The following is an 18,874-nucleotide window of genomic DNA, read 5'->3' as shown; positions in this document are numbered from 1 at the left end:
ATATATGACAATTAAAACACAATTAATATGACATGCAAATAATAAACGTTTCGCTAAAAGAAATGTAATTATCGCAAATATACATAGAATACTTTTTATCATAAATTTTTGAATAATCAAAATTATTTCATTAAACAAAAACATCAAATTTCCGACCACAAAGAGAGAACTCCCCAAACATAAAGTTAAATTTGGTCGGAAATAATATCTTTCATTTGCAATAAAATATGAAAAATTATTAGAAAAATGAATTTTCAAAAAGTTTTTACATGATATCGTCAAATAATTACTATAAATCTCATACAAGTAATTTTACAATTTAACAAATGCTTTATAAACACGATGATTTTTTTAATTTTTCCAAACATATGTGACATTTTTTTTATCGTCTCATAAAGAATAAGTATATATGATTAATGTTTAACATAAAAAAATTCTTAAAGAAAGAAGAGAAATTTTCAATCGACAATGTTGTCGATTCACATTTGCTTTTTCAAAAATAAAAAAACCGTTTTTGCAATTGTTGCAAACTTTTGTATGTGATTTGTATGCACGTAGCCACTAAATCCCATTGCTTTTGCCGTATAAAATACGAATATCGTGTTGTATCTCGTGAAAATTGCAGCTTCTATTCGTATGTTCTTCTTACGAAACCACCACCTTGCAAAGCATCTCTCGTCGGCGTCGAGAGAGAAAGGGCAAGAGATGGCACAATTTATAGAGATTAGCCCGCGCAGGGTGAGAACTTGCGAATCGTGTTGATCGGAATGGTTGCGGAACTTTTCTACGTCTCGTTGTTACCTTGGGAAGATGTGAAAAAGTCAAACGAAAGACGCGGAAAATAGCATCGCGAGACTGGAACGACAGTACGATGCACGATAAGAATGTCTCCCGGGTGCGATGCAACTCTGTTCCAAAATCCTTGTTGCGCAAAAGTGCAAGAAAAGCGGAACGGATCGCTGGGAATCACGCGAATGTTCTTCCACACGCATATTCGGACATACTCTCATGTCTGATTATTTTTCTTTTATTCTTACACAATTTTGATGATATTTTATTTCTACTAAATGCTTTTTTTTATTTGATAATACATATCAAACTTTTATAAATAAATATAAAATGTAGTATATAATTTTATATATAAATATATGAAATTATGTATTTACATATAAAAATTTTATATATATATATATATATATATATATATATATAATTAATATAATATAATATATAATATATATAATTCTAATATATCATAATTTTATATATAAATATTACATATATAAAAATTATATATAATATATACACACAATCTTTATATATAATATATAAAACAATTTAAAAGATAATACGTAAAGATTATATTCATAAAAAGTAAATATACCTGATTAATTTTTATCAGAATAGTTGTAGTCATACAATAAATAAGTGAGGGCAATTGCAAATATGTAGAGCGATGTAAAAATGCGAAAATTATTTTTATGTTTTCACATTTTGCTCATAATGTGCACAGATTAATTATATTTTATTTACCTCTAGAGCAATATTATTATTTTTTTCTATCCCTACATGAGGAATAAAAGATGCAAAACATAAAATCAAATATGCGTAATAACAAATTTTTTTTAGCATGTATTCGCGAAATATTAAATGTTCTCAGGCCAGTAATATTGACGCGATGTAATTATGTATATTCGCATGCATAACAAAATGCACTTACACGTACGCATCCACTAATAACGGTGGTAATATTGACAGGTTCCGATTTTAATAATTAAAGATACGAAAGAGGGAAAGCGCGGTTGCATTCGAAAATCATACATTTTCACAATTTTGTTCCCTTTCAAATTTATCACAATACATCACAAGCGTTGTTCCATCTTCAATTGCTTATCACCATTTAAATTATTTATTATGCATTCCGAGTTAATTTTAAAATCAAACAAGATTTTTGAATAAATTTTCACATCAAAATATGAAATGATATTCTTCTTTCTATCTTGATACAACTAAATTGGAAATTATCTTGATTACTATCGAGATGAATGATGAAGATTCCATTACTAATAATTTTTTTTAAAAAGAGGAACCAGGTTTCTTTCTCTCTTTATTTCGAAATAATTTGAAATTTAATTTTCGTGTAGATTATTAAAGACAGATCGCAGACGAAGAGTTTTTTATAAACGCTAAATCGTTTGTAATCGCAAAAACGATAATTATCGATTTAGCGTTTATAAAAAACTCTTCGTCTGCGATCTGTCTTTAATAATCTACACGAAAATTAAATTTCAAATTATTTCGAAATAAAGAGAGAAAGAAACCTGGTTCCTCTTTTTAAAAAAATTTATTAGTAATGGAATCTTCATCAATCATCAAGCGTGATCAAGATAACAGTCTGTTTTCGACTAGCACAGAATCAAAATTAAGCTAAGATCGTAAACGACTTAGATTGAGGATGGCGATCAATATATTTTTACAAATAAATGAATTCTCATTTTTCTCATTTTTTGACATTTTTTTAATATTGATTACTAGAATAACAAATAGAAAAAATAATATGTAACATTTTATGTAATTTCCAATTACTCAAAAAAAACATATATTCCTAGTACGATATCTTATATTTTATACTATTTGCATAGTAGATAGTTCTTTAAAATCATTTAGGCTAACCCTTGGCTTTTGCATTTTTTAACTCACTCTCCATTCATTTATTACTATTTGATCAAAAATATTTATAATTAATTTAATTATTTATATGTATCTCCTTATAAAATTATTACACTTTTAGGTCTCAAAATAATTATACTTTTTGAGATTACCGCAAATAAGTTTATATTCTTTTGAAAAGTCATAATTTAAAGTATAAATCTATAATAACTTTTTTAATATTTATTTATTGCATTTATTAAATTTTTGAGAAATTTTTATTTTTGTCTAATTCTTATTCGATTTTATAAAAAAAATTTAATATTTGACTTCAACAACGATTAAATGATGTTACAAAAACTTCAAAGAGTAATCCCAAATTTTTTCAGATTTTTTAAAACTTAGAATAATAAAAGAACTTTGGGAAGTCTTAAGTGATCTAACGTGTAGACCGTGCCAGTAAAAATAATCTTGCAGACGCAAGATTAAGACGGAAGATTAAGAACAAAACGGCTATATCTAAACGTATATATCTAAACGTATATATCTAAAGTTCGTAATAACATTTTATCGTACTTTGTTCTTACGAAAGCATATTAGAAATATATTAATTAATACGCGTAAGTTATACATTACATTTTGACACAATAAAATTATAAAAAATTTTCTCGGGCAATTTTATTAATAGCGCATAAATTAATTATCGCAAGAGAAATTTCGCGCAAGGTGAAAGCAATGTAATATATAACTAATTCGAAATATTGCAATATGTTACAGTTCGTCTATTATGGAGGATAACTAATTAACGAAGGAGTAAATCAATGCATTTCGTGCATCGATGTGCAACACGTGGCTCTTGTGTAGATAGTCATATTGCGTCAGGATGAGAACTAATTATCCTCTCCTATATTGGTGATATGTAATCACGCTGTCCTCGCTGTTAATATGATATAGAGGTTCTAAAGGACTGGGATGATACATAAATACTATTCCCACGCTTTCGCGCCGAGTCGATATTAATTATTTGGAACAAAGCATGACCCCTGAAAGAGGGTCGCCATTGCTTCCAAGAATGATTCAATCGATATATTCTATATACATTGACGATTTTATATGAATTAATATATGCGACTCTATATACCTGTATGTATGGAATTTATGCATTATAATAGTCGTTGAAATTTACTTACTGGAAAAGTTTATCGAGAAAGAGTTTATTAATATATTTGCGATTAATTTTTAATTTCATATGCTTCAAGTTCATATACATATTTACAAAAGATAAGTTTAAAGAATTATATGCTAAAAGATCAGCCGATATTAATATATGTATTGCTATTTGTGAAATTGGAATACAATAATTATACTATTATTGATATTTAAACATAATTTTTTTGAGACTTATCTTTAGTAAATATGATTCTTTTAGTGTAATTTTGAAAACTTATTTTTAGGCACAGATTACTGCAAAGTGCAAAAGGATTTCTCGATAGCAAATTGCTGTTCTCTGAATCGATGATTGCAAACGACGAAAATCCTTCGATCTTTATTGTGTGTGGTGTCTTTCTCGAGCCATTCGAATGCTCTTTGAGAGAGCAATAGCGAGAAATAGAGGCACCAGATCTATAACATCAATATAAGATCTCGATGAGATTTTTCGTACTCCTTCTGAATCTGCTACTCCTTATCCAATGGCGCTCCCCGCATTTTCGTGCCACTCTTTTACCTCGTTCTCTTTTTTATTTATTTTACTAAACGGTGCCGGATATGGTATTAAATTCTTAAGGGATATATATCGATACGGATTTATCTTTCACGACTCGCCACTTTTAATTCCGCGACTGTTCTTGCGTCTTATTTTGAAGTTTACGGCTGACCCTCTTAATACGACGAAACTCGTGAAACAAGTAACAAATGTGTAAGGAAAAATTCGTTATGAATTCCCGAACGAATCATTTTCGTTTCTCGAAAGAATGCGAGATATTTTATAGCATATGAAGGAAAATGCGAATTGAATCTTGAGATATATAAGATTCACCTTTAAACGCGCTCAAAGAATCAAAAAGAAAGGCAAATATAGAGATATTTTTTTTTAAATAAATTCGTTTATATTCTCGGCCAAGAAACGAAATCAATTTGTTCAAAATAAGAGAAAAACAATATCGTTCGGGAAGACGTCGTGTTGTGTAGCTTCACGAAACGAAATATATTTTTAGCTTTATGTTAACATCATGAGTTCACGTAAGTTTCTAGGATTGCACAAGAGATTAGTTTTAATGTTGTCTTGTTTTGAAATTCGAGACAAGATCCAGACAAGATTTCTAATTAGTATCAAGTTTATTGGTCTTGTCAAGATTATTAATTTAAAAGAAAAATTAAAATATATATTTATTTATAAATTAGATGAAAAAAATTACATACAATATATACCAATCTAAAAAATTTATTAAATAAATAAAAACATTTATATTAACAAATTTAGATTAATATTTGTGTTAACAAATTTAGAAACAATTAATATAATAAATAAAATGCAACATAAAATTTTACAAAATTTTTTAACTACATAAAACTTTGCATACAACACATGCGCAATTTTCTGATTGCATGCATGAGTCGCAACTGCATTCTATATATAACTGCCTTTTCGTAAAAGACAATGGATATATATATATATATATATATATATATATATATAGATGTACATATTAATAATTTTTGTCTAATACTGCACTTGTTTAAAATAATATTTAATATAATCTTTATACATTTTATTATGACTATTTATGTCATTCGTTTACTTATCAAAATGTGTACACAAATGACATAAATAATAATAATTAAATTATATTATAAAGATTATGTTAAATATATTATTTAAAACAATTGTTGAATATTAGATAAAAATTGTTAATAAATTCGAGATAAGACGAAATTTTTGATAGAAAGATTTACTCTAGACCAATGCAAGATTTAAATTTTTGAAAACCAATACAATATTTTTACGAATATTATCTTGTCTTGTGCAATCCTACAAATTTGTTTATCTTATGTCATTTGATTCGGGAAAAAATTCCATTTTCAATGGAATCTATTTATTCACGTTATTTCGTTACGAATACTCATTGCGAGTTTAGCTAGGTCAATTTCCATGGAAAGCATCGCTCGCACAATAAGTTCTGCTCGTTTCGTTTCGTTGCGCCACGCACAAACATTCGCGGTATCCATTAGTTTCTTTTCTTCTTTTTTTTGTTTTTTTTTTTTGCAGAAAGGAAAGGTGTGCATGGTACTCACGTCGTATCGTTCCTGAATGTGGGGTCCAGCTTGTGCGATGTAGAGCGTACTGGCAGTGTCGAATACTAATTCCTGAGGGATTCTGGTGACCCTCTGTCGGGACATCTCGTGGCAATTGAGGTAGAAGGTGACATCGGTCGTGGAAACTTTAATGACGATCTTCGACCACTTTTTCGTAAGCTTCGGCACGGTAAATTTCGCCACCTCCTCCGAGTGAGAGTGCTCGTCCGAGTTCGTATAGACCAACGAGATGTTCTGGTTCGAGCCAGGTCCATCCTGCGAGCATAATAGAGAAAATGTAAAATTCTTAACAGTTTTTATTTTAATCACATTTAAATTTCGTAATTAATAAAATGCAATTTTACATAAATGTGAGAAAGCAATTAATTATCGATAAAAATAAAATCGATATAAAAATAAATATCGATAAAAATGAACTTTTTCACACAATATTCTATATTAATAGATTAAATGTATCGAGAATGATCTAAGCCACATTTAAAGAAAAAACCATAAAGCAAAGAGTTATAAAATTGAATAATTATTGGATAAATAAAGCAATATAGTATCGCCATAATTTGATATTTTGAACAATGTCGATATATATATAATTGAAAATATTCTCGAATGTCAAAGTTTTCTAGAAATGCTCGAATCCGCTTTGCTTATCGTTCAAAGCACATACGTGACATGTCACGAGAATGATCCTTGAAAAGGGTACGAGAAAAAAGAAATCTTAAGATTAAGCGATATTATCGAGCGAATCGGAGAAAATCGAAAAATAGAAAATAGCGTTTAGTAAGAATTATAAGATAACCTTGGTTTTTGAAACGATTGCATTTTTAAGTCAGAAATTTAAAATATTACATTATGTCTTCAGAAAAAAAACATTCTTGATATAAAAATGTAACTTACACATTATAAAAATTCACACAGAATAAAAATTGCTTTAGACACTGTTATAAGCATTTTTTAATTAAATAATAATTATGCTTGATCAAATATGTAACTAATTGTATAAAAAGTTCTTTTTTATTTTTAACTTGAAAACAGTTACAATTTTGATGATATCATTGAGAAAATAATATTATCTGCGAAAGAAAAATAAATATAAAATTATAAAAAATATTATCATCGCAATCACATATAGTTATCTTTTTTTCATTTATTCATTCAAAAAGACAAAAACATAAGAGAATCACAATTACATTGATAAAATCTTGTTAAAGAGCTAATAATTATCCAACTGTAAAAGCGGATTTCTTTATAATTTGATATAAAGTTTTATCAAATTATATTTATATTTTATTAATTTATATTTGATAATAAGTTTTATCAAATAACGTCCTGTTTCACGTTCATCCTCTTATTTCTGCAAGACATTTACTCCTTGTTTCATCTCGTATACGCCATTATTTTCTTCAACATTATACTATTACGCACTTAGTCGTGCCATACGATTCGCTCATAATCTTTAATAAAATCCTGTAACATTTTGTGAAAGAGATATCCCGACGAGTTGGAAATAATTTGTCGTTGCAAAGATTTGCAGTTGTAGAAAAAGTTAGAGATTTAAAAGACGTGTATTATGCGCTTACCGAAATTCTAATGCCCAATTGGACGACGGTTTCGAAGGGATTAAGGACGGCAAAGAGGTAGCTCGTTCGGAAAGAGGTCGGCTTAAATGTGGCCACTAAAGTGAACTCGGCTGGCAACTTTTCCGGGAGGTACAATCTGTGCGGTTGCTTCACTTCGGATCCGGGTCGGAAGCCAAACGCCGGGAATCCGTCCAGACCGTCATCTATATAAAGATTGTTATCGTCCGTTGACGATACCGACGCCTCCATTAAATCGTATACTAGTTCTGAAAGCATACACGTCAATAGTTTCTATTACATTGAATTTAATTGTGGCAATGTTGACAATTCGAACAACTAATTAATCTAACAATATTGAAGTATCATAATAATATTGTATTAAATTGAAATGTTACAGAGATTGATAGGTGTGTAATCGAAGTTATTTGAAAACAAATTCTGAAATAAATTAATGCATGCATAAATTAATGTTAATTAAATTTTTATCATCTTTCTTGCTGTGAAACAAGTGTTGAAGTAAAAAGCACAGCGATAGGATATAACATATGATTTTCCCGCAATGCTGAAAATTATAAGTATTTTTAATACAAGATTCTAGCAAAGATTATTCGTAATGCAAAAATATAAAAAGTTAGCTCCTTCTACTAAATCATTAATTTTATCTTAATAAGCTTCATTTCCGCTCTCACAATGTATTCTTGGATATAAAAAAATAATCTGTTGTGTATATACATATTACTTTTTTATATAAATTAACAAATACATATATACAAATGCACCGCTCCATGTACATGTTTTAGCCCAATTAGTTATGGGAATCCAATGAGAACAAGGTTAATTAAGGAAACTGTTGAGAATGGGATATTCCGCGAAAAAGAGTTCTGTCCGAGAAACTACGAAAGAATAGTTCCGAGGGAATGTAGAAACTTTAATTAATTTTTCGCGCACGGGTTTTAAGAGAGAAAGAGAGAGAGGGAGAGAAGATTAGTAAGTGATATTCTAGTAAGATTATTTCACAGGAAAATTATTTAAATAAAGTATCTAGACTATCTAGACTAAAGTATCTAGTTGTAAATTCGTCATGTAAAATATATTGAAAAAATTTTATTAATTCTTACAATTTATAAAAAACGAATTAAATCACAAAAATTCTCTCATTTATTAGAATATTAGAAAATTTATTAAATATTAAGAAATGTTTTAAATATCGAAAAATTATTGCAAAAAGTGCTATTACTAGGAATATTTTGATAACGTTGATTATCAAAAGAAAGGAAACTGATGTAAATGATTTAATTCTTAAAAATATATTGCATACTCAATTTCAGCAAATATTATTGAGGATTTGCAATGAAAGTTTATAATCTTTTATAACAGAATTTTTTTTACATATATTGCATCCGGAAATGATAGCTTTAAATCATATAGAAAAATTTTTTTATATCGATATATCATTACTGAATAAAAATATAGTAAAACTTTATTATAACAAAACATTGTATTATATGCGTGTGCAATCTGTGCACATACGGTGTGATTAAGATCATAATTCTTTAATATATGACAACACCATTTTGCCCGCCATGCGTCATGCTTCGTCCTATGACACTCGATACATTGCGTGATATTCGCGGCTGAAAGCCCGATAACCGATATTTATTGTCGGGGACACGAGTTGCTGCAGTAAATCGCATTAAAAATCCTTCGTGCGAGCAGACGTCGACACGCTCGACTAGTCATTGCTAAAAGACGCTTCTCGTTACTCTAAATCATACCTGATATTGTTGCTTGAACGATCATTAGCATATACTGAAATATGTGACATAATTTTATCTTTAATAAGCACGAATGAGATTAATCAGAAGAATCATATTATTGATTATAAAAAACATGTTTCTTTTTTTGTACATTTCGTGCTCTGAAAAAGATATATAAAAAATAAATATTTGAATGAAAAAGAAATATTTTAAAATAGTACCATATATATATCAAGGCTAATAAAATATCTCACATCTTTATATATAATATTCGCTTTGTATCTTTTTTCCCACACGTATTCTCATATTATAAGCAGCTGCTCTAACAGCGAAATTCGTGAGCAAAGTAAAAATGTCCAACGAAAATACACGTAACAGCATGTTGGTGAACGGCAAGTTAAATTATCGCCACGCCCGAGGTAATTTCCAAATTGCATTTGGGGTTGCACCATATTCTCGTGTAACATATTCTACGGCCACGAGAACGTTGAGTGCCCAACGAATTCTCGTTTTCCTATCCGACTTGTTTTCTACTGACTACATTTTTTGCGAATTGCAAGTAGAGTAGTCTGTTCTGCAAAAGAGTAAACCAATTTTTTATTTATACAAACAACAAATATGAAACTGGATGAATGTATGTCCGATGAGTATATTCTGAGATTTGAGAAATATTTAAAAAATTGGTATTATATACCTTACATGTATTATATATATTATACTATATTATTATATATAATATATTAAAATATATATATATATATAAGGTATATAATATTAATGCATTTATTCAATAATATTATACAAAAGGTATCTTCCGTTTATACTGACAACCAACAAAAAATAAAAAAAATTATTGACATTTATATTAACAACAAATTGTACATGAATCTTTTATATAATATCTTTGAATATTTTTATTTTCCTTATTTTTAAAACTGAGATTTTATTAATTTTAAGATTTTTAATCACGATTAAAAAATTTGATTCCTGCAGATATATATATAACAAATATTATCGATATATGTGCAAACTATACAAGTCACTATTTTTCTCTCTAAAGATAGATTGTTTAAAATGCGCTTTCTATTATTTTCCGATTTTCCTGAAAATACTTATTCGAGAAGTTTGCAATAACAGTAAGGAAGATTTCAATGCTTGATGGATTGCAGCACGGAATTGATATGCACGGTGACTCGAACGCCGGTATAGAAACCAACCAAGTGACCTCCTATGTGCATATACGCTCCTGACGCACATCTCTATTTTGCGCCGAAATTGCAATAGGCCCAAGTTATTTTGAAGCCCAAACTAGGAAGCACGGGATATGCAGATTGAAAGAGGTGATAGTAATTAAAGAGCGAAAACAGGACTTAATAAACGAATGGATCTCCGCTCTGTGCGCTTTCTTTCCGCTTTATTTCAAAATAATCATACGAAAACCTATTTTCACAGAAATTTGCTCGTAATAGGTTAATGGAATTTTATTTGGGTTTAATTTATTTCGACATTAATTAATATTTTCCTTATTATATTCTTGCTATAAATGTGTCACATTCAAATTTTGTTCTATCGTAGGTATATTTATTGCTATGCTTCTGAAATTATAGATTAGATTTCTCCCGCCGATATATATTCATATATTTTGCAATAACCATATATTAACAGCTATCATTTTGATGTCGTATGATGAATGCTCGATATTCGCATATAAAATAATAAATTATTGTTTTTTGCAAAAACAACCCCGCAGTCATATCAGCAATAAAGATTAAAATAGACATCAACGTTTATCGATCGCACAATCATATTCCACTTCGATAAATTAGCGCTTTTGTCATTTCGGGCGCGAGAGCGACAGGCAGTAGCTTTAAATATAATTTAGCGTGAAAATAGTTTTGAATTTTCTAGAAGCTTGCCAATATGCATGAGGCATATGTACACGCAAAATTGTTGCTTTGTCCGAGGATAATTAGGTAATAAACTTCACTCGCAAGCGCGCATATTCAAAAAAATTATTATAAATTATTGTAATAATAATGTGATGCATAATATGCGATTTCACGCATGCGATTTTCCGCTCCGCCATGATTTTCGCCTCCTTCTTCGTATTTTGCGCGAATACATTTGCATAAATCCGTATGCCAATTCGCCATGTCAGCTCGTTACAACTTTTCCGATGGCGCATACAGGAATGAATCCATGAATCTCACAGATCGAACGAACGAATTGAATGTTTCAATACGAGTCGAGATGCAAATGTCTTCTTTAAACTCTTGACGCGCGAAGAGAGTTTTGTTGCCGAGTTCTATGCATCTTTCCCATGCTGCAATGCAGTGCCTGCTGTTTGTTGCGGTGTTTGTTACAGGCTAATGTTTTTGTTTCATCATCCATGATGTATTTTTGCGTTATTTTTCGCGTTATTTTGGATATTGTATCGTACTCCATTAGCACTTATAAAATCATCTTGGTGTATCAGTATATAACAATATGGTTATGTATTTCAAGATGACGTATACAAATATTATTTCTAAAAGTAGTGCATGTATGGTATTTAATGTTTATCTGAATTCGACACATTTAGTGATAATTACAAACATAATTTAGCAAAATTATTTTATTATAATTGCTAGAATTTATATATAGTGACAATCTTTTATTTTTACAAAAATTCTAGCTATTATAAATAAAAACTGCCATCAAAATCAAGATATATAAAACATTTGAATAGAAAGAATTTGATCATTGTGTATATGATTGTCAATTTTTCTAACGATTATGTATCTTCCAAAAAAAACTCATCAAACATGAAAAGCAAAATATCGAGTAAACATGTAGGCATCATTGTCACCATTGCAAAGTCTCCGTGAGAATATAACGTAAGAAAGACGTCCCGAGAGATGTTCTTACATTCCAGCAAATTTCCTGATCTCCCATCAGGGATGGCGCTTTTCTTTGGTTGGGATGCAATTCTGCAATTTTTGCGAACAGTTTATTTCTGGCGCACGGAGAATACTTTCATCTCGTATTTTTGCATATTTTAATGCACGAAGAATGCTACTGCGAGCTATCTTAATATTTTGAGCATTTTTGAACATACTAATTAATTAAATGAAATCAATGAGAGATGTTTCAAAAATTATGTGAAATACATAAAAAAAAATTATATATATTGTATATTTGAACATTACAAATTGTATATTTAAAAAAATGTAATTTATTGTCGAAAAGCATTGGAAATGAATTGAATTGAGCTTCGTTTAAAATAAATTTTAATATATTCAAAATTGAATAAACACAGATTATATTCTTATAAATGTATAAATCAATAAATACAAATTTTTTTATATGAATTTTTTATATGAATTTTATTATATGAGGTAAAAGGTTTTATAATATAATATTTGGCAATGTTACAATCGAAATATTTTTACATATATTAATATTATTCTACTATTTTAAAGTATTATATATATATATATATATATATATATATATATATATTTCATATAAGCTAATGCACAATATCTACTAAATAATGTATTTTTGAAAGCCATTATATTATTGGAATAAATTATGAAAATTATCAATATATTACATTCTTTCTAACGTATAATATCTTTTTACATTTATTTTGCACATATATCTTCTCTTTTCAATCGTGTTACGTGATAGTAATTATAGAATAAAATATTATAATTAATTATGTATCAAAATTAAAATTTTATATTTTAATATTAAAATAGGATGTTCATTTAATGACAAAAATAAATAAGTTAGAAAACAAGAATACACAAAAAATATATACTCGTGTAAATATTTCATGAAATAGAAATATGATAAAGACAATAAACATGACAAAATTCGTAGGAAATGGAACAATTCTCATATTTGAAAATTTCTACATCTTTTCATATTGTACAATTCTATAGATATATATAATGTATATACTTAGAAATAAGTGCAATTTCTTAAAAAGATCTTTGCGATTCTGTTTGAAGTTTCAGATAAAATAATTTCTTGTCTTAAATAGCTTTGCACAATAGACCAGTGTAGTACGCAAGGAACGAGAAGTTAAGAGATCCACGAGTTTCCTCTCTTTCTTGCATCTTCTGTATTAAAATCTCTAAGTCGCTTGCGTCAGAAAATTCTGCTGGAAACAATAGCGGGAACACGAAGCGATGAAAGACAAAAAGAAGTCCGTTTTTTCATCAAAAGTTCGAGTAAAGCCAAGTGACGAGCAGGTAGATGCAGCCTCGTTAAAAACAAGAATATGCCGCTATCTTGCGCTGTTTGTTATTACATTGAAAACTACTGGCCGACAACTACTGGTCGCTACGCGAGAGCGACATTGTATTTTTAAGTCTTATAAGCTTCTGTTTATTGTGCATGGAAAATATACGCCGAAATGATTGTGCCTGGACTCGATGTTTACTTTATGTGGAATAAAAACATTCTCACAGTCTAGCGCATATACGCGACATATTCACAAAATCGCATCGCGGAAATGCGTTTATTTTCGAACAATTATCACGCGCGGCCACGCAGACAAAAATATTTTCTATTAAAGTTTGCTTAAGAGAGTGGAACAATATTTGTTTGTAATGCACAGAAATATTATAACATTCTTATTAAATTTTCATTATATCTTCATTTGTATTTGTTTTCCATTGTGCACGTAACTATTAAATTGTGCAGGTAACGCGAGAGATAATTAATTATCCACACAGTTTCATCTTATTAATTATAGAAATCAAGGTTGCATAAGACTCAAGACAAGAAAATATATGTAAAAATATTGTATTGATATTTATGAAAATTTTGTTTTATGTTAGTTTTAAGTGAATTTTTGTAGAGAAAAGTCTCATCTAGATTTTATTAATAATTTTATACACTAAATAATTGTTTAAAATGATATAATCTTCATAATTTAAGATTATTACTAGTTATGTAATTCATTTACTTCCCAAAACATAATACATATGTATATATGTCAAAATGTAAATGTGTCATACAATCAAAGAACCACGTATGTACATGTGTTGTATGCAAAGTTTTGTATAGCTAAATAAAATTGTGTAAAATTTTATATTTATTTATATATTTATTTTGTTTATTATATTAATTATTTCGAAATTTATTAATATAAATGTTTTTATTTATTAAATAAAATTTTTTAAGTTTATATATAATATAGTCATTTTCTTCTCATCTATAATTTACAATATATATTTATTTATCTATTTTTTATATTCTTGATAACTAATTATAAAAATCATGTTTCAATCTTATGAAAATTCCAGAGAAGATTGGACTTGATATTTCATGTAGCCCTACAATATCGTCAACAATGATGATGAAATAGAATTCCGCGTCTCGAGAGCATTCTCGCGAAGAAGTAATCTCTCGGAAATCGCGTTCGCATCGCGATGCAAACTCGTTCTCGGCACATTATTTCTCACGTAAATTCTACCGACGCGATAGAAGAAGTTAAACGGCGAAACAAACAGCGCCGCTTAGAAGTTGGTAACCTCGCGAGGGAAGAAGTTGCGAGGGGAGGATTGCGCAAAATCAGATTACAAAAGATTGCGGCCAAGAGTGCTCCCTCTTCTGATTTCTCCCTCCATTATCTCCATCCCCTTCTACCATTTTCCGATGAAACGAACCTCGGGTGAGAAACTAGAGGAGCAAGAGATCGGAAAGAAAAACAGGTGCAACTCGCTGGCAAATCGAGTTTCGGACGAGAATTTTCCTCGCGGTTTTGTTCGCGAATTTTAGCGGTCGCGCCCGACGTGTAACGTCCGCGACTACTGCTCACAGTAGTAGTAATCGAACGTTTTTGTCAGACGTCGGTTCGAGTGTCGGTTAGCAGATGGCGCCAGAGATTCCATTGGTCTGACTTGGGTTCGTTACAGTCGTTACCTACTTTATTGCCTAGCACAGTATGCACTATTTTTACTGAAGCTTGGTTCCTTGAAATTTTTTGTCATCAAATTCGTTTTTATTATTGCGACCGCATTTGTTGCTCCAAAAAACATTGCGATTTGTTATAGTAATTATCAAAATATGATGACAATCTGGCTTAATTTTTCTCTCTCTCTCTCTATTGTATGTTGATAAAATTTTTTTATACATATAATGATTGTTTTTTATGCATTACTACAATCATATAATCATTGATTTCGGAAAATGCAAAATTTGTTTTTTAATCAAATATAACTAATTATGAATTTACAAAGAATTTTTTTTCTAATTTATTTGACATTCCGAAATTTTGTATATAATATATATTTATTTACATATTAATATAATTTATTTACAATTAAATACAATTGCATATAAATTAAATCGTTACCGTAGTATTCCTAAAAGACATAATATCTCCTGTCTTACTCTACTTATGAGAAAACGATAAATTGATGACGAAATCATCAATTTATCGTTTTCTCATATCAAACGTAATTGTAAATTTAAATCAATAGAAACTTGCGGTCAGGAATATCAGGCACATGAATCAGAAATATTGAAATAGTCGAAGTATGCCAGAGCCTGTCTGACTCGTTACACTCTTTACCTACTTCTTCATTCATTTTACTCGGCTTACGCCAGCGAACCCAATCGTCGCGATTGTTCCACTTTTTTGTTCACTGACTTTCGAGCTTCACGCGCGGCTAGTTCTCTTTTTAGTTCGTCGCCGCTTATTGCAATTGGTACTGATACGATCCGCAGATAACGCGCAAAAAGATATTACAGAACTGTTCAATCGAAAGCAAAATATTAAGATAAAATATTTATTAAACATTTCTGCGTTTTAATTTATAATAAGTAAAAATATTATATTATTTGTAGAATAATTTGTAAATTAGATTTAATATCTAAATTTCTTGATAACAAAAAAATTGTAACTCTATGTTTAAAGATTTGTATAATACATAGTATATTATTTTATCAAAAAATCCAAAAATTATTATGTCGAGATCATCGTTCAGGAAAATTTAAAATCTAAAAATATTTCGTCAGGTTGAGATAATCTAGAATGCTGATCTCTTGCAGCTTGATCTTTTTCACTCATTCATGATGTAATATAAATAACTTACATTTTTTATCCAAATGTCAGAAGATTCATTTTAGTCTATCCTTTAGAAAATGTTTTTCTCCTTTAAAAAATAAGAATATATATATATGCATCATTATTTTTTAGACAAGACTTTATTCTCAATAACAATGTTATTTGCAATTAAAGTGTAATTTTTTTTGCTCAGATTTAACTCTTTTGAAAAATATATTCAAACTGTCACAAGTTGTGCATTTAAGAAACTTGAGTTTGTTACGCGGTCTTGTAAATATTTCAAAAATATTTTTGCTTTAAAATTATTATATTGCGCTTTAATTAGATCACAACTTAAATATATCGTTTAAATATACGGACTCTGTATCAAATTAAATATTGTGCAATAATTGAAAAAATCCAACATTGCTTTCTCCGTAGAGTTAATTTTCTTATGGCCAATTCAATGTATTACAATCTGACCATACATAGTTCTTGTTAAATAAGCATACAAATTATTTATATTGGAAAGTAGGAGACTTTTTTTAAATTGATTAATGGTCATATTACTTGTCCTGAATTATTAGAACATATAAAACTACATATTTCTGCGAGATCTCGTGCAATTCATTTTTCATGAAGAATTTCATTGTACTCTCTATTAAGGTAAATTTAAGTCTCTTAACTAAGTGTGCTTAAACGAATTCTCTGATTAAGTGGATATTTTCAGATATCTCTTAACTCTCTTAACTCTTTTAAACATTCAATATCTCACTATCTTCGTTAAGTTGTTTTTCCTATATCTTCTGTAAATATAGTAATTTATAATTGTGTTGTAGAGTCATTTTCTCACATTTATATAATATAACATTTATATAATATAACAAAATAATTATGTCGCGTTAATAGGATTTTGAAGTCATCAGTAACGAGCTTACATTAGTGATTTTTAATAACTATTTCATACTATATTATCCTTCTTCTAAATAAGGCATGTTATCTATTTATGCCAAGAAACTTTCCATTCCAGTTTCTCGTTTCCTGCTACTGCAAGAAAGTGCCAAGTCGAAACGGGATGTCGCTACCAATGGAGAATTTACTCTTCACATTGGTGCCAGTTTTATTTACCGTAAAACTTAGGCTAATTGTTTCGCGGAAATTCAACGGGAATGAAGAACTATGCCGTTACTGAAACGCTAATTGCAGAATGCGTCGCGATCTAACGCGCCTCAAAATCAAAGCAGATGCGGGTTCCGTGTATTCTCGCAACGATTGGAAACTCACAAACAACTTGACGAGGCTAAATATTCGAACTCGAGCGACTAAACAAGTGAGTAATCTTACTGAAATAATTACATCAATACGTGAATAACGCAAGAAATACAGGTATCGTATAAATCTTGGTGAATTTCATTGTCCACATTTATAATCGATAAATTTTAGGTTTCTTATATAATAATATAATTTTTAATTTAACTATAATTATATAAAATTATATAAAATAACAATTAGTCTCACAGCCATTGCAGCATTAAAATTGAATTAAAATACAGATGTAAGTCACATAATAAATATTTTAATAAAATATAAAATTAATTGATTAGAGAGAGAGAGAGAGAGAGAGATTTCTCTTCTCGAAAATCTCGAATATTTTTTTTTTTAAAAACCTCGGTGAAATTTCATTGTCTTTACATTTATAATTGATAAATTTTAGATTCCTTATAATATAATCCATTATATAATTTTTAATTTAACTTGTAATTACATTAAATAACAATTAGTTTCACAGCCATTGCAGCATCAAGATTGAATTAAAATGCAGATAAAAGTGACAGTAAATATTTTAATAAAATATAATTAATTGATTAGAAAGAGAGAGAGATTTCTCTTTTCGAAAAATCTCATGTTTTCTTTTAAAAATAATATAGAATATTTATAAAGAATATAAATGTGGAAAAGGGATTGTAATAGAAAATATATAAGTATATTGTATTATATAATGTTAAAAGTTTTAACTTAATTCATAAAATATAGAAAGATACGCGGAAAATAACATACAAGACTTCATCCTCATTACTCTTTGTTTCTGGGAGTGTAAGTAAAAGTATTCATGAAGCTTACCAAAGTCCTCGAAGGGCGTAAGAGCCATTGTATAATTCTGCTCAAAGTACCGGATAAAATCCCCGACTTTCAAGCCGACTTTTGTCATTCTCGTTTACTATGATGAACAAAGGCTGTTGAAAATAGAGACGTAAAATCACGAATTTCGTATCCTTTATCCGAACTCTGTAAAATTTTCCGGATGGTGTGCGCCAAGTATTAATTGAAACTTTATAATTGGAGGACCTCTTCTTAACGATCGAAGTCGTACGAAGCACGCTCGACTAATGCTTTTCGTTTTGCGTCCTTATAGCAAAAAAAAGTAAGGTACTCTTCATTGAAAAATATGGTGAAATAATAGCTTATTGCTTCTAAAAAATTACATATTCTGATAAAATATATCATAAATCAATAGATGATTATTTATTAAT

The 18,874-nt window shown here is 29.0% G+C and overlaps 1 protein-coding gene across 6 annotated transcripts in view; it reads right to left on the bottom strand.

Annotated features, from left to right (window-relative positions):
- Positions 1-18,874, bottom strand: part of LOC105254397 (collagen alpha-1(XVIII) chain) — a 278,467-nt gene that overhangs the window by 189,361 nt on the left and 70,232 nt on the right. For all 6 annotated transcript variants that reach the window (XM_025408815.1, XM_025408817.1, XM_025408819.1 and 3 more), the window contains exons 3-4: positions 7,542-7,807; positions 5,944-6,219 (exon numbers count right to left, since the gene is read on the bottom strand). In XM_025408815.1, coding sequence (XP_025264600.1) covers positions 5,944-6,219; positions 7,542-7,807 — 542 coding nt within the window. The remainder of the gene's footprint in view (positions 1-5,943; positions 6,220-7,541; positions 7,808-18,874) is intronic.

Source organism: Camponotus floridanus, unplaced genomic scaffold (assembly GCF_003227725.1).
Source record: "Camponotus floridanus strain SB8 unplaced genomic scaffold, Cflo_v7.5 scaffold23, whole genome shotgun sequence".
Taxonomy (NCBI): Eukaryota; Metazoa; Arthropoda; class Insecta; order Hymenoptera; family Formicidae; genus Camponotus; species Camponotus floridanus.
This window is presented reverse-complemented; position numbering and strand designations above follow the sequence as displayed.